General features: G+C 33.6%; 2 protein-coding genes across 3 annotated transcripts in view; both read left to right on the top strand.

Moving 5' to 3' along the window:
* Positions 1 to 2,436, top strand: part of LOC129222295 (AP-5 complex subunit mu-1-like) — a 63,372-nt gene extending 60,936 nt beyond the window's left edge. For both annotated transcript variants that reach the window (XM_054856781.1, XM_054856782.1), the window contains 2 exons: positions 1,306 to 1,399; positions 1,483 to 2,436. In XM_054856781.1, the coding sequence (XP_054712756.1) occupies positions 1,306 to 1,399; positions 1,483 to 1,583 (195 nt within the window). In that variant the 3' untranslated portion in view covers positions 1,584 to 2,436. The remainder of the gene's footprint in view (positions 1 to 1,305; positions 1,400 to 1,482) is intronic.
* Positions 1 to 18,315, top strand: part of LOC129222294 (uncharacterized) — a 249,548-nt gene that overhangs the window by 109,482 nt on the left and 121,751 nt on the right. The window lies entirely within an intron of this gene.

Consider the following 18,315-nt stretch of genomic DNA (forward strand, 5'->3'; position numbering starts at 1 on the left):
CTGCACATTTTTCATTTTTTTATCATCTATTGTACATTATCTTTATTGTACATACTCTCTTATTTGGTTTCTGCTGAAAAAGAGGCGCGAAGAAAACGTCTAATTTCAACATTTTCCTATTGTTACTACTGAGTCCAACACATTTTTTTTTTTTTTTTTCAAATATCTCGAAAACTGATTTCTGTAGATACTGCCGTTTACCTGCACACGGCAGTATTATTTACGTAAGTAAAACTACATTACTTCTATACTTTAACTGTCACTTGTTATTCTTGCAACAACAATTATACTGCTTGAAAATTCAGTTCAAGATTATTTCCGTTTAAATTTTTTAGTTTTATCATGGTTAGTTATGTCTTTAAGAGTGGTTTTAATAATTTCTTAGACTTCTTACGTTAATTGGTTCCTGGAAGTATTTGTTTTAGATTTCCTATAATATTTCTTTGTCGATAATTTAATATACTATTTTTATCAAAAAAAAAAAAAGAAAAAGGAGCACCTTTTCAAAATATGTTTTTAATTAACAGCTTAAACTGTTCTAAACACTGCATTATATTTAATATGCAATGCTTTTCAGGTAGGGTAAAGAAAGGAAACCATTATCATTGATAACATAAATCAGGGAAATTTAGTGAACTTAATCAGGGAAAAGTCAGGGAACTTTTTTTTCCAGTTCCTGTCGCAACCCTGGTGTTCACGCATTTTAGTTAAAAAATATGATTACTGATTATTTGACATCAGACGGGGGAGGTCGGAGGAGTTTTTTTTTTTTTTTTAAATTTTAGAGTTTTCCCCCCCTTTTCTCAGATGATAGCTTTTCTATAGTTAAATTTTTCATACAGGGTGCAGGATTTCCTTTTTGTACTAGATGTACGGAGTTTTTTAATTGTGTTGTTTTTCTGCTGGGGAGTTTCCTTTTTCATACGGGATGTGGGAATTCCTTTTTGTCCTAGATGTACCGTGATTTTTAATCGCAATTGCTTATCGGCCAGAGTTCGTTTCACTCGCTAATTGGGTGGTTTTCTGAAGTGCGGCCACTACCACTGGACGTTTCACAGCGGGGAGGGGAGTGGATTTTTTTATTCAACGGACTTCCTTTATATTCTTAGCACAGGCATGGCCGTGTGGGTACAGCTAGTATCCCTCTAAATTTAAATAGCTTATGTCCTTACTAATTTTGTATTACTTTAATAAGTGTTCATTTGTTTTTTAATTTTAAAGAAAGTGATACTGAAATTAATGTAAAATTGCTGTACATTATATTTTGCAATAATATTCATTGGTGATTTGAAATATTTTTTCCAGATAAATTTTAGACAAAGTAATTCTACACTTAGTGGATGCAATATTGATCCAAAAACAGTTAACATTAAAAATTCAAAGGCAAAAGTAATCATAGGTATTTATACATTTTTATTTATTTCTCAATTTATATTAATGTAATGTTTTAGACTACATTTTGTAATTTACTTTGTGTTGCAGATCGCAGCATTCAATCTGCAGAATATAGAATATGGAACAATTATGGGGATGTGCCTTTCCCTGTTAATATAGAGAAAAAATATGCAAATCTATTTTCATAGTTGCACTTAAAGTTGAAATGAATTTTTTGATTTTATATGTTACTGTAAAAATTGTGCAGTTAAAATGTATGTGCTAGAATTCAATTTATTTTTATGAATTGTTTTGTGCAATTTTTCTGAATGAAATGAATCATTAACTTTAATGTATGTAAAATCCAGGGTTCGAAAAGATCCGATATTTTGATATATATCCGATATTTTCAATTAGCACAAACTAAAGTCTCAAAAATAATAAATGCATCCTCAAATCACTCTTTATTTTCTTACATTATAATTACAATATGTAGACTTCAAATTAAGGTTTCTTTCATTATTTATGTCTAATATTTCATTTTACATATCTATCACTTTTAATGGAGTTAATTTAGCATTAGCTGTTTTACTCTTTTTGCTTCTGTTAGTTACTTTTGCAGTTATATGATTCAGAAATAAATAATATGCATTAGTTGGTGCACAGTCATGAGACATTTTCTTTTTTTTCTGAGCTATGTTTAATATTTAAATTTTCACTTTTAATATATACAGTAAAACCTCTCCTAACGGACACGCCTCAAAGTCGGACACCCCTCTTATGCGGACAATTTTTCTTTCCCCAGTTCCAATGCAAATAACATTATTAAACCCCTGTCCTGCGGACACCTCTCTATTTTGGACAAAAAAAATTTGTCCCATTGGTGCCCGCATTGGAGGGATTTTACTGTATTAAAATTGCTACATTACTAAAAATTTTATGAATATAAAATACAAGTAAAGAAGGAATATTATATTACTTTGTTATATTAATGATGTATTAATTCATCATAAAAATATAGTACATGACTGTTTGGTTATTTTTAATAAATGAACGATATTACTATGATTATTGATATTATTATACTTTTTGTATTGAAAATACTATAGTTAAAAAATAAATATCGAAAATATCAAAAAATCGTGATATTTTCAAAATAAATATCTGATATATATCAATATATATATCGAATGATATATATTGGCAAACCCTGGTAAAACCATTACAACCATTGTTCTGATTAGAAAAGGAATTGTTGTGAAATAGAGGTAAATTCAAATGGGTAAGTTTGAATGCCACTAAATTTGTTTATTTTTTGTAATAATGTAAAATTTATTTTCTTTTTTGAATGTCTGCAAAATCTATGTTAGAAAGTTGCATGTTTTTGCTGAAACGTTAAGTGAATTGCACCTGTTGATTTGATATATTTTAATGTTTTACTAGGATATTTTTTGCATACTTAGTCTTTCACGAAGTTTCGCTCTTGTATCCTTAAAAAGTGCATGTATCGACAAAATTATACAAGAAATATTTATCTTGTAGAACTAAAATTGAAAAATGAAATTATTGTATTTTTGTATATGATTTAAAATTGAAATAAATATTTTATACTTCCAAACAATTCTCATTTATTTCAATCTCTGATCATTCACCATTTTTGAACTCACACTATGCTGTCTATAAACAATTTACTTTTAAAATAATCTATAAACATGGTGTCTGTGCTGTGGGGAAATATCAGCAGTTATTAACTAGCCCAATTTTGAAGTGGTTGTGTTTTTTTTTATTATTTTTCCTGCTGAATCTGAAAATGACTTTTATTTTTTACTAGTGGTACCCGCAAGGCTTTGCCCGTAATAGAAAAATCAAAAGGTCTTTTGGTTCGCCTGTATATTTACAAATAATGTATGGTGAATTTTCTCGCCAATTGGCTTGTACCAATGTTACGGTTCCACGTTATGATAATTTCGTAATTTACTCGTCCATCTTATGATATTTTTGTTCTTAAAATTGGAATAGAAAAAGAACCACATTGAATTTTCGAAAAATCGCTTCGAGGTGCACACCCCCATGCTACAAACTAACTTTGCCAAATTTCATGAAAATCGGCCAAACGGTCTAGGCGCTATGCTCGTCGCAAAGATCCAGACATCCTACAGACATCCTCCGGACAGAGAGACTTTCAGCTTTATTATTTGTAAAGATCATCATTTCAAGATTTTCAAAAAATTGCTACTATCAAAATTTAAACAAAAGCAAAAATATGATGCATACAGTATACTCTCGATATTTCAAACTTCAATGTCTCAAAAACCTTGATGTGACAAAGAATTATTGTTTCCCTTGATTTTTTGCATTTATCTAATATTATCTTTCATTCTTATGGTGAAGAGTTTTAATCAAAACCTTATGGTGAACATGTTTCGAAGTCAAATGTAATTTTAATGGAAAAACTGCAGTTTATTGTCTTGAAGCAACTCAAGGAGTGTTTCCAAAAATTTCGCACACCCTTTGTAATTCCTCTCAGGTGTTATGAATGATTCGGAGACGTTTATCTACTGTCACTTTCATTCTAGACACCGGAGGTATCAGAAAATGTAAGTCCTGAGAAGCCAAAAAAACCTACCTAAAACTTTTCGCCCCCTTCTCAGACCATTTTGTTGGATCTTTTGACTCTATTTCCACCTCCGTAAAAAGGGGAGATGAACAGGAAACCTTGTTCAAGTGGTGCAATCCTTTGTCCAATTTCTTTTTTTCCGGGCCGCTCGAAACTGGTTTGAGACAGTTCTGCAACTTTTCAAATCTTTGATAAGTTTAATCATGGTAAATCACTTCATTTTGCTACTTCACTAGAGCGTTCTTTTTAAATCTTTTTTCTCTATTATTTTTGGCTCATTTTAAAAATTAAAATTTTTGTTGTTGTAGTAAGATTTCTTCTCAACTTTCATTAGATGTTTCCACTTATTTTTAACTATTGTGACTAATTTTTAGAATATTATTCTATTATGATTATGACCTTGTTATCTCAAAAACTCGATATCTCGATTGTTTTTTACCATCCCTTCGAATTCGTGATATCGAGAGTATATTGTACTGTAAAGTAGGCAGAAAACTTGAGGCAAGTGATGCCTGATGAAGCAATTTGAGAAGAAGGGCAGTGTTTTAAATTTCTCTTCGGCAAATTTTCAACCTTACCAATGGTTGAGCTAAAATAGTCTTTAGGACCACAACAGTAGAAAACCTCTTTAAGAGGGAAACTTTTTTATAACGGATGATAGTTGCAGAAAAAGTAACCAGAGTAATCTTAAATATTGTAGCAATAAAGTTTCTGACTGATGAGTAAAATCCAAACTACAAATCAGTCTTTGAGAACAAGCTACAGGAATTAAAATTTCAGCTCTTCCATGAGTTCTAAGGTTCAACTGAGGCAGTGAGAAGCAAAGGGACGTAAGTGCAAAATTTGAAATTTTGGAGATCACTAGTACAAAACATAAGGGTCACTTTCCTCTGCAATGGGACAAGAGATTGTACTAGTAGCCTTGGTAGGTGCAGCTATACAGCATGATTTAGGAAAAGTTTTCAATGGAAATCAACCAAGGACTTTATCTTTAAATGCATTTTACTCAAAACTTTATAAAGTCGACTTCAAAAGTTGCCTTAATAAGTGCCTCAATTCATACATTCACATTTTAACCACTTTGCAGGAAATCTAAGTGATAACAGCGGAGAGATGGGTAAGATGGTAAGAAATTTCATCAGCACCATCAAAGGAATGAAAATGAAGCGTCAAGAAAAAGTCTATGTTGATAGCGGTAGCTGTCTCTTGCTGCATGCTATACCGAGATGGATCTTTTAGGGACATAAAAAGAAAAGCACAAACATGAGACATCTAAAGACATTTTTGATGCATGGAGTTAGGTTGTGAATATTTTGCATACTTCCTAGTTGAGGTTGGTTGAAAAGAGGAAGTGGTTTCCAAAGGCACGATGTAAAATATAAGTAATTAAGTTATTAAATCAAAAAATGTACTTAGGTAGAAATTAGGCAAATTTTGAGCCAATTTTCACTTAAAAATAAGGCACAATGAACTTCCTCCCCCTTTGTCTTCAGTTGTTTAGCTGTTATACTACCAATTATTAGTGAAGTGGGGTTGGAATAAATTACAGTACTTTTTTAAGAAATTTTTAAAATTTATGATTTGCATTGGGAAATTCTGGTCATTGTGAAGGGGAAAGAATGGTTACTTTCCAAATTATATGACTAAAGCAAACATTGGAATGAATAAAGTTAAAAATCATGATGCAGGCACAAATCTGATATCTTAGATTTGTGAATTGTGATTGCTGTAAATCTGAAAACTTGAGCGTCAGAGGGGGGCAGAATGCTGTAAAATATATTCAAAGTAAAATTGGTGAAGTAAAAATAATTATCAGAAGATTTAGAAGAATTAGCATCTTCTGCTAAAGATTTCTGGAGACAATTGGGTTTGAGGGGGTGCTTAATCCCTTACTCCTCAATTTAGGTGCACATACTTTTCTTCCTTTACCATGACATATTATTCTAATATTTTTCACTCACTCCCCCCTTTTTAATCTTTTTCTATCTATAATTCGACAGCCTCAGGGCCGAACGAGGACGATGTCAGAAAGTTCAGGCAGAAGTGTGGCATTGAGGGAAAAAAAAATAAGGAATGAATTTCTCCCTGAAAAGAAACCCTTGCCTTTTACTTTTATTGTAACCTGATAACCAACCATGTAGTGCAGTTATATTCGGCTAAATAAAGCAAGTACTAAGTGGCCTTATGAATTAACGTAGGTGAAGGTGTAGGTCTTGAAAGTGGGATCCGAATCACTGAAACACATGATGGGAATAGGTGCTAGAATCATCAGAGTATTATCCAGGTCCTGATCAGGATTAAAACCCAGGTGCGTTTTTTTTTTATTAAACTCGTCTGCCAACTCCACTAGATAGAGAACCTTGTTGATGTTGCTTCTGACCTGAGAAAAGGGTGCATAGGGGTAGGTTTCTAAACCACTGGGATGGAGTGGCAGTTTTGGAAGACAGTTTTGACTGTTTTTTTTTTTTTTTTTTTTTTTTAAAGCTGGACAAAGTCTACAGGAGTCTGATGGTTGACACTTTCAACTTCCCTAAAACTTTCAGGATATATTAGTAGTATTGTCATAAGTAAAAGTGAAGCTTTTTTCCCCTCAAATTTAACTTGTTGGCTCTTGAGTAGAGGTCAAAGTTAAAGGTCATGAATATATAGTCCTAAATATATGATCGTTTTGCTCCAAAAGCAATGAATGTCCCATGCCATTTTTTTTAAAATAGGAATACTACTACTTTACACTAGGTACATTGGCTTCAGGGGTAAAAGTCATTTGAAAATGCTATTTTCGTTACTTTTTTTGCCTTGTTTGTGTCCGGATATCTGCCAAAGCCGTTAGTGACCCTCAGAAATAAGTATAGGATGAATTACTCACCATAGTATAGTTCTTAGAAAAACAGAAAACATCGTGAGTTACCCTTTGCTTTAGTAGTTAAACTGTATCAAAGTCAGTGCCGCGCCGTCCCTATGTGCAAGGTCGTGCAAGCACGACGGCGCTAGAATCAAAAAGGCGCGGAGCACTACCAATCAAAAATGCTCCAAATCGGAGGGAGGAATTCTTCAGCCAAAAAAATAATAATAACTTTGCATTACATCAAAGGGTGACGGTGAAACCATACTGCTCATTGAAACAAACAATCCGTCTCCCTGCCTATCTAAAAACAGAACAAATTATGTATTGCCTTGTTGTGTCTAAATATACTATTAAAAAACGCAATCTTTTGCTCTGAAAAAACGAGGCCAATTAATGCATACATTAGCAGTTTTCTTCCTAAGAAGTAGAGCTATGAATGCTATTTCGGTATGTCTAGTACACAAAGTAGAGCATACGAGGCGCAAGAATTCCCCATTTTGTTCCTGTAGTGACTATGTTGTATTATAATTTCTGCGACATGTACTTTCGTAATTTTAACTTTCGTTGGTGGTAATTCGATTGCTTCACGTTTTCATACATTAAAAAAAAAAAGGTAAGCACATTTGCACACTTGTGCGCAATATTAATATATTGTAGAGTAGATAATAACTAGTTTAACTTTTAGTTTCGAAAACTAACGAGACCATAATTACTCGATTCCCCCCCCCCTCCTCCTATTTTCTTCATCTATTTGTGCATTAAATTAAAAAAAAAGAGCTCTCTGGACAATGTCTTTGTTTTAGATATTAAACTCAATGCCTTTTTAACAATTCCGTACAGAGTTATATTGGTTTTACCGGGACAGATTTACCGATTTCAGTTTTAAGATGGAATACCTTCTACTTCAATTTAGAAATATAATCAGTATTCTGTTGTCATGGTTTGACAGGCATGAAAGTTTGATTAATTATTCATCAAATAGAGATATTTTAGAGTGGCGTTAACTTTCATTTAAGATATTTCTTTTTCCTAAACGCATTGCCATAGTAAAGGAGCTACTGAACACGAAATAACTTTCAGATATGAAGTAAAAACCTACACCTTATTCCAAAGTTGAATATTTGCACACTGTTTTCTAACTAAATTAAATGTCAAACGTATTTTTCATACATTATTTGTCTACAAAACCTTACTCCAGGTGTGAATTATATATCGATCGCCACTGCATAAGGCGTTCAAAAGACTTTTTCACGACGGCGCCGATCAGGCTCGGCGCGGGCCTGATCAAAGTTGTTGGTCAAATTACAGGTTCAATAACTCTAAAAGTGACGAGTCAATAAATTTGTGATACAGCTGTAGTTATAGTCCATGTGAGTAATTTAAGGTCCAGGTTAGAAACCCATGGCAACTTATGAACTTTTTAAATTACACGGTCTCAAAGTTAATAATTTGAAACAAAAATAATCAAAGTTTTAGGTCAATTACTCTAAAAGGCCCGAGTCAATAACTTTGAGCAAGAGCTGCAATTGCACTCTATGTGGTGTAATTTTATACTCATGTCAGAAACCCATGGGATCTAATTAGCCTTCTTAATTTAACCGACTTGAAAATGATGATTTCAGTATAAAAGAGTGTTTATTCAAGAGTTTACATGCGTATTATACAAAATCTAATAAGCTCAAACTCACAAAAATACTAGAACGTCAAAAAGACAATAAAAATCGGTTAGCCTGGCTGAGGTGAAATCAACAGGCAATCTTCTATCTTGACTGCTCAAAGAAATGCAATTTTTGTTATGCTGTCTTAAATTTGCTGAATCGTCAGACAAAATTGGCCGAATAAGCAAAATTTTTGGAGGTCATGTAGTGAGCACCCATCGGTGCGTCCCCGATGTTCACGGGGAGATTCAAGAGATCTAACAATTCCGGAGTTACGGGAAAAAGATGCAAACTTCTCGTTAATCGAATAAGCATCAAGTCAATGACAACAATAATCCATGGAAAGAATATTTCTTTATTTTCTCATGCTTTCCAGAAAACATTAAAATATTCTAAAATATTCTATGTATTCTGGCTGGCTCATGAGAATTCTCTTAGTACAGGGTGCCCACCTGGGGGGGGGGGTCAATGGAGCAGACTGCGCCAGTGAAATTTTTAGGGGGGGTGTTTTGAGGGGTATTTTTCACTTTTTGGAGGGGGGCTCTCGCTTTTTAGGGGGGTCTTTGCGACATTTGGGGGGGGGGGTGCACCCTTGCCCTTAGGCAACCCCTGTCTTAGTATATGTGGTTCAGCCCTGGGGTAAAAAAGATTAAAACATTTTAGTTTCATAATTTTTTTGTAGAAAAGCAGACTAACCCCAAATCACATCCCTCTTCCCATAGGCGGTTCGTACGGAGTTTCAAACTGCCGCCTCATTTGCGGTAAAGGAGCTTTGCCGCACCACATTTCTAAGTTCCTTTCCTTTCTTTCTCTCACTTCAAAACCAAGGATCGATTAAAAAATAAATAAATTGATCGATTTACATGTGCAAAGAAAGGAGAATTTATTTAACAAGTGTGTGTGTTTTGTATTTTTCTCTTGTTATAATTTCATAAAAATTAAAAGGAAACTTTGAATGTGGGGAAGGAAGGAGTCTACTTGTGGCCCCATTTTTGAGATCATGTCCCGAATTATTTAAAGAACGTCATTCAATCAAAATGTCATTAAAATTCAATTGCCCACTTTTTATTTTTTCAAAAAAAAAAAAAAAAAACAGGTGCACCGCCCACATAACGTGTCCCTCCCCGAACCTTCTTCGACCCCCCTCCCCTTCCGCCCCGTTTTTAATGCATCAGCCGCCAATGCCTCTTCCTATGCTTTTAAGAATAAGATAGTAATGCTTTTTCTGAAGGCCCTTGCTTCAAAGAGAAGGTTGACTGAATTTATGTCCGGTTTCATTTTCTACTGTGGTAAGGATATTTCACGAACGATTAATTCGAACCTCTGCTCCGTTAAAAATAACCTTGAAACATATCTTACGATAAGATTTAGAATTCTTGACTGAAACGTGATCTTAGTTTATATTATTAAATGATCTATCAGCATTTTAAAAGTTGCATCATGAGTTTAACCGCTTCACAAAAAATCCGATTGGAGATATTTTGAAGTTACACTTCTTTTGAGTGAGTGTGAGGTAGTGTCCAAAAAGACACATAAAAACTAAGCAAACGTAGCTCTGTTAGTCTCTAAGGGGCCCCCAAAAATGAATTGCGTCAAGCTCATGAATATGTAAAACCATCACTGACGCGAGGAAGGTATAGTTTCCATTATAAAACGGAAGCGATGCTATGAATTGATGTCAAAAATAAAATGCCAAATGCACATGGCGATATTGATTGGCCTCCAAATCCAGACATGGGGGGGGGGGGCTGCTTCGCACACCTCTAGCGTGATTTCTATCGAAATTCTCGGTTCGAACTGTTTTTCCTGTAACGCTTGGCATCAAACTATGATGCCTAGGTACTAAAATGTTCCTTTCATCGTTCTAAAGTACTTTTCTATTGTTTTCATCTTTACTTTATGCATTTCCCTTTTGTACTAACAGAGTGGAGTAGTGGTTTGGCTTTGGCCTCTCATTCCCAACGGAACGAGTTCAAACTCGACTCTAGTCGGTGGATTTTGAAGATACATAAAATCCTCAGCTTTAATGTCGCATGATTAATGTGGCCCTTGAGCTTGAATAATTTCGGCAAAATTAAGATTGATCCAAATTTAGTTTTCCCACTATGGGGGAAAACCCCCTCCCAAGTAAGTTTTCAGCAGAAAATCCGTGAAATGAACTGTTTACATCTATTAAAAGCAATGACTGAATTTTTGGAATTTTCAAGAAATAAAGAGGTAAATCTCTAGATTAGCGATCGCCAGTCACCAACAGACAACCATTTCATTGAAAAAGGTCAAAACTCAAGACTTAATGGCAAAAAGTAGCCACCATTTGTTTCTTTGTTTGTAAACATTCATATCGTATATTGTGCTGCGACAACACGCTTCCAATCCTGAGATGTTCAGCGCATCAGTTGACTCCACCTTAGCAACGTAAATCGGAGATTTCCCCCATTGAGGTTATTTATTTTTTGCGCTGAATATATATATGTTTTTGAATGGCTACCATACCAAACGTCAAAAGTGGCTACCATTTATTAAAATCTGGTAGTCAGTGGCCACTATTCAGAATTCCTAGTCTAGAGCTTTACAAAAAGGCCTAAATTTAAATTTTAGGTCACAAAATTGCTCTTTTCTACACGTTGAGAGTAATTTTTTATATTTTTTTTATTTAACTCGAATTGTTGAAAATGCGTCACTTGACACAACTTTTATTCTCGCGGTAGACCGTGCAACACCGAGCAGCGCAGCTAGTCATTAACAAGAATAGTGAAGGACACTGCTGAAAGTAGTGTTCAGCTACTTCAAGAATCTAACAAAATTGAAAAAATAATAATGTGGATAAGCAGTTTCTTTTACAAGTTGTTGAAGAAAATCGAAATGTCATCCCTACTGAGACAACAAAAAGTCTCACAAACAAAAATATGTAACGAAGCTGAAACTGTAAATTCAGTTAGAAAATATCGTAAGTATAAAAATTACATTTGATGTGAGCTTAAATAGTTTGACTTCAATTAAAAACTTCTAGAAAATTCGCGTACAATGATATGAAATACTAACAAATCACCAAAATTTGACAACTATTTGAAGTACGAGTGCCATATCTTTATATGAGTACAAAAACTGGGGGTGTTCTAATCTGTAGGGCAAAAAAGAAAGAAATATTTTTTTTTTTTTTTTTTTGAAAAGAGGTTTGTGAACCACCCTATTGTAGGTATACAAGTAATATTTATGAAATTAAAATACTGATTATATCAATATAAATAATAGCCCTTTAATGGCATCTTTTGGCTCATATTAAAGTACAAGTAAAGTAAACTATATATGTATAAGAAACTGAATACTAATATTCAAACATTAATACAGACAGATGATTCAAAACAACAACCGAGAAAAAATCCTTTAAAAATTAGATCTCTAAGAAGTCTTATTCTGTGCAATTACCAACAAACTTTCGAGAAATTCCAAAAGCCTTATTCATACAGTAACACAAATCTGAATTAATACAATGTCTTCAAGGCATAAATATTGAATCGTTTATTCAGGCTCTTTTGCAAGCTTCCCTTTCTAGCATCAAATCAACTAATTAAATACACCTGTTTCATGTACAAATATCATAAAAGTTCTCTGAACGTTCATCTCAACGTTTCCTAAGAACATCTGTTTATCAGTTGACGAACTTGAAATTATTTCTTCACGCCTGGTGTGCAAAACTTGTGCACCCAGGGTTAAAAAATCATTATAGGTTGACATGAAGTTAAAGCCGAAGTTTTCGTTAATGAAGAATGAAAATGCGTACTAGCACAAAATAAAAGAACGCTGATGCAATGTGCAGTTTCAAGAAGAAAAAAAAGAAGCCTTTTATCATAAAGAGTTGCTCCCAGGAACCGGAATTAGGAAGCCTTAACCCCAACTAAATTATTGTCAAATAGAGGGGGGGGGGGGAATTATGCAGATGACTAGTCATTTATTATTCCATAAAAAGTGAATTAAATTCTTGTTTATTTATGAAAATGATTACTTTAAAAATAGTTAGCAACGTACTAATATCTGTACCTAAGAGCCTGAATGTCGTAAGCTCAAAATTTCGATTTTCTGTTTATTTGAGCACTGTATGTAGATCCTACTCCGCATTGAGCCATGTGGGCGTAATTCTTTAAAAAAAAAAAAAAAACACAGTTGTACCAGTTTTAAAAGAACTCGTATCCCATCTTTGCATGCGCCTGTGACAAACGTTTTCCCTTTCTAGTAGCGATAGCGATTGTGTGAATTACGTTAGTCTAGTTCTGAGGTACAGGTATATGAAGAGAATTTTTGTAATCCAATTCCAAATAAATATTCAAACCTTGCGCAGAGCATAAAACATCATTGAAATATTTATTAAATATTATTTTTTGAGTTTCTTTTCCTTCAAAATTATTAGTTAATTCATGGGAGTCATAATTGGTTATGTCACTTCAAGTATACAATATGAAAACATTTGATATTTTGTCCCGAATGGAAAACTCTATTATTCAAAAAACGTTTTGTCGATGCATTGGAAGTTGGAATTACGAGAAATATAATTTAAATTACCCCAACATTTGAACATTTCGAATAAAGTCCTCATTATATGGTTTCATATGCTGATGTGGAATTTAATTATATGAATATATTAATTTAAGTACTATTTTCGAAAGCCTTTGTTTTTAATGCGTGGACCCACGCTACGACAGGACTCTAGCATGTAAATTCTGGAAATAGATTCTGTAAAAGTTGTTTTGTTGCTAATGCAGTATCGATGCGGGGAAAACAGCGTGCAGTAGCATTAAAAGGGAACGCTATCGCTCTTGGAGGGGAATAGGCACCCCTGCAACGAAAACGAGCTACTTTGTGAAAACTGTTCAGTTGAAAAAGGGAAAGATTTCGACAACCCATAGAAATGAAACTATCTCTATCTTTTATTCTTTATTATTATTATAATATATTATATTTTCTAATAATAAAGCTGAAAGTCTCTGTTCGGAGGATGTCTGGATGTCTGTGACGCGCATAGCGCGACCGTTCGGCCGATTTTCTTGAAATTTGGCACAAAGTTAGTTTGTAGCATGGGGGTGTGCACCTCGAAGCGATTTTTCGAAAATTCGATGTGGCTCTTTTTCTATTCCAATTTTAAGAACAAAATTATCATAAGATGGACGAGTAAATTACGAAATTATCATAACGTGGAACCGTAACATGGGCACAAGCCAATTGGCGAGAAAATTTACCACACATTATTTGTAAGTGTACAGGCGAACCAAAAGACCTTTTAATTTTTCTATTACGGGCAAAGCCGTGCGGGTACCACTAGTATAAAATATAGCTGCTACCTTTGTTAATGTCGGCGATTTTCAACCGCTGGTCCGCCAGACCGACACCGGCCCTTGGAGGTTTTTCCCCCAATCCCGTTAAAAAGCTTTTCGTTGTTGAATTGAAAACAAATAAACAAACAAAATAAAATAAAAATAATATAATAATAACATTTTATTTCATATCTTTTCCCCTAAGTGTATTTACTTAAGTATAATAATTTGTGTTTTAATATTATTGCAAATAAATCATATCAAAACTACTTGAGTTTCGTTTTTTTTTTTTTTTTGAGAAAAAAATGTATTACAGGTTCACGTTTTTTTTTTTCGACATATTTTTACCGGTCCGCGGGTCAAAAAAGGTTGAGAAACGCTGGTTTATGTTATCTATTATATCTGCGTGCCTCAATACATTCTTTCATTAAACACACAAAATTGAAAACGAGATTACTTGAAGGTCTGAAATATAACAGCTGTCGTTAGGAAAATCCTAATCACATCGAAAATGTTGTCTTGATAGTAATTGCTCAAATTGTAGATCCTCCAACTGTTATTAATGACGAAAATAGTTATAATTTATTCAAAACAAACAGTTCATTCGCATACAAATTCTGATAAATGGGTTTTTTTCAGTCGTTAAAATATTCATCGGCTCTGAATCGCAATGAGATTCTACAGAATAATTTAAAAAAAAAAAAGAAAGAAAGAGGGAGAAAATAGATAACTGTCACAGCTGGTATGTTCAATTTCGCAATCCACCCAGTAGTTTCAAAACCAGACTAAACGCAGCATACGTGTTGGTCATAATGCGCAATAATAGGAACACGTGACGAAGCAGAACGACGCACGAGGGAAGGCTTTTTCGATTTAACAGCTGTCTCAAGATGACGTAAACAACCTGTGAATTGAAGGGCATCTACCTAGATAACATTCATATTCTGTTAGGTTTCTTTTGGCACTCAGCCATCAGATCAAGCGATATTAAATTTTCGTCTGAATGAAGGTGCTCCTGTTTTGATAAGATGTTTCTATATATCCGATATGTTTTTCATAGCACTTCGAGGAACAAAATAAGGAAAATTCGATGTGATAACATTTTTTAAACTGTTGAAAGCTTAAACAAAAAACGACTCTGAAAGCATTTGTAATTATTTAGTTTGAAAATTCAAGAAGGCAGTTTTGTAATTGTTTTAGCATTGTTGCTGTAGGAGCCAGTGGCGGCGATTCGGGAGAGGGGGGGGGGGCTGCCCCCGCACTTTTTTCATCATCAAAGATCGTCTAAATGTTCATATTTTAATTTCAAAACATTCTGAGTGAGATTACTCAAGCATTGGCATCACCAAATATTTTTTAAAATTTCAGTTTTAAATTTTTAATTTTGAAAAATTTTCGCAGAAAATCCCCAAACGCACTCCCTTTTTCCTTTAAATTCAATTCAAAGATGACCTAAATTTGCGTTATAAAGACTCCAGTATGAGGGGAATAAATTCAAGATGAAAATCCTCCTAGTTAGCGTAAAACTGCGTTTTTAAGACGACAATTTAGAAAAAAAAAATAAAATCCGGAGATTTTTTGCTGAAGTCCCCAAAGGAAGTTCAAGACTAAGTTCTTAGGATTTCATTAGTTCAAAAAAAAAAAAAAAAAATACTGGGCGAACCTCCGAACCCTTTCGTTCCTCCTTAAGTCAAAAAAAAAAAAAAGAGTCTGAAATAAGGTTTTAAGAGACGTTTAAAAAACGCTTTAAACTATGCAAAATTTCTGGGAGAGAACCCCAAACCCATTGTTCTAAGTTAGCTAAAGATGGCTTTAATTTGTGTCTTTAAGACGTCAGGTTAAGATTTTTTTTCACGCGAAGAACTTTCCTTACCCTTACATTACCAAAGTCCTTACTTCCTCGTTTTTTTTTATATAAAAATTATTATTATTAATCAGGGTTCGCCAAATATATCAGTCGATATATATCACGATATATATCATGATATATATCCGATATTTATTTTGAAAATGTCACGATATTTTGATATTTTCCATATTTATTTTTTCAACTACGGTATTTTCAATATGAAAAGTATATTAATCATAGTAAAATTGTTCATTTATAATCAAAAATAACCAAAAAGTTATGTACTATATTTTTATGATGTATTAATGCATCATTAATATAATAAAATAATATAATACTCCTATTTTACTTGTATTTTATATTCATGAAATTAGTGTGCATTGCAACAATTTTACTTCATATTAAAAGTGCCTAGTTAAATGTTAAACATTGCTCAGAAAAAACAGAATGTGTTATGACTGTTCACGGACTAATGTATTTGTATATTTTATTTTTGAATCATATAACTGTAAAAGTAGCTAACAGAAGAAAAATGAATAAAACAGCTAATGCTAAATAACTCCATTAAAATTGATAGAAATTTAAAATTAAATATTAGATATTAATAATGAAAGAAGCCTTAATTTTAAGTATACATATTGTAATTATAATAATAAGAAAATAAAGAGTGATTTAAGGATGCATTTACTATTTGGAAGACTTTAGTTTGTGCTTATTGAAAATATCAGATATATATCAAAATATCGAATATTTTTGAAAATATCATGATATTTCCGAACCCTGATATTAACTAGACTGTATCAAAATAAAATAAAAAAAATTACATGGAAAAACCCTTGAAACTCCTCTCCGTTCCCCAAACGTTGACAAAACTATACTGAAACGGCGTTTTAAAAACTACAATTCCAAAACATTTACGCGTCAGAACATCAGAAGCCCCCCTCCCCTCTTTATCACTCAAATAGCCTAAAATAGTGTTCAACTTCCTAAAAAAAAAATTGGCCCCGCACTTATAAGCCCCAGTCGCCGCCTCTGTAGCAGGACTTAGTGTCCCCTCACCCCCGTTTTTCAATTTCAATCTTACCTTTCGATGTACGTAGGAAAAGGGGGTCGGGGAAACTGGGGGGGGGGGGTAAACTAGTGCCGCTATGGGCATGTATCATTGGAGGGTTTCATGTCCCCCTTGCACGTTGACTTTCATTAAAGAATTTTTCTAAATCATGTTGAATAACATCATTTCTTGCCCAAAAAAAGTTTCTCATCGCATTTATATTAGTTGTCTCCAAATCAGGCCGGATCTGCATACCAGCAGTGCGGGGTGTGGGGCACGTCCTTAAAGGCCCACCGGCCCAAGAAATTGAAAAAAAAAAAAAAACTAGCACTATAGTGCCTAACTAGCACCAAGACTTATTAACGTTGCAAATATACACTGCTGGAGCCCCTACAGATTTTGTTGCAGGAGGCCCCCCTTTATTTAATGGTACTTGGTTCAACTAATGAATTGACTTAAAAAAAAAAAATGATTTGTGTTTCTGCGCATATTTTTCACAGAAAATAAGCGAATTAATCTCAATAGGAAAATTATTTCAAAAATAAGATCATTAATTTGAATCATAGGAAGTAGGTACTAGTTGGCAGCGGAAGTAGATGTTAAAAATATACTTGGTACGGTCACTGCACTAACCGGAAAAACTGTAGAAATTTCAAAATGCAAGAAATGACTCGAGAAATCATTGTAGAAAGTTTGTTTGTATTTTATTTTACAAATCGCTAAAAATAAGCGTTTCTGTATTAATCCTTTTTAAATTGTGTACCGAAAAATACGACACTGGAAATAGTTTGCTATTAACACATTCAAAATCACGTTCACGAAAATTACATAAATGAATTAATTTAATCTTCATAAATTAAAATGAAACAAAACTTAAGTGTACTTAATGCAATGAGCACCTTTGATTTCTTTACTGTCCGATCTTCGAGTACAAGAAATCTGAAGATACGAATTTTGATCAATGGTGGGGGGAAAAAAAGGGGAGGGGGGACAAAGTAAGAAGAAATTTGTCTGTAAATATTTTAAAACAAGCGTAAACTATCAACTCTTTGATAGCAATTTCGTTTTCTATTACTGAAAACATGAAAGCTGCCTTAGGACGTGATAGCAGAGGCGCCCACAATGGGCGGGGGGGGGGGGGGGGTCATGGTGCAGGCTGCGCCATTGAAGTTTTTAGGGATGGGGCTGCTTTAGTTTTTTTTTTTTTCATTTTTTTGTGGGTGAGCACCCCTTGATAGTAATCCGGGGACGGGGGGTGGGAGGCTAGTTAATTTGAGCGGTGTGAAACAATTACGCAGAAAAAAGATTCGTTACGAACCACGATATCAGGAAGAAAACAGGAACAAAGTCGAAAATTGACGGCGCAATTTGAGAAAAAAATGCCATTTTGAGAGCATTGTGGTGCAATTAATTACCGCATCAGTAACACTAATTGCATTCATCTAATTTGCATTTTTTAGGAATCAAATATTCTCATTAAAACATAAGCTGAAAATGGAAATGTGCAAAAAGTAAAAAAAAAATGAAACTATCAAAATAACTAAATTAAAACACGAAAATAATAAATCATGAAGATTTTAAGTTGATGTAATCAACAGTAAAACTGCGGCAGACT

This window comes from Uloborus diversus, chromosome 5 (genome assembly GCF_026930045.1).
Source record: "Uloborus diversus isolate 005 chromosome 5, Udiv.v.3.1, whole genome shotgun sequence".
Taxonomy (NCBI): domain Eukaryota; kingdom Metazoa; phylum Arthropoda; class Arachnida; order Araneae; family Uloboridae; genus Uloborus; species Uloborus diversus.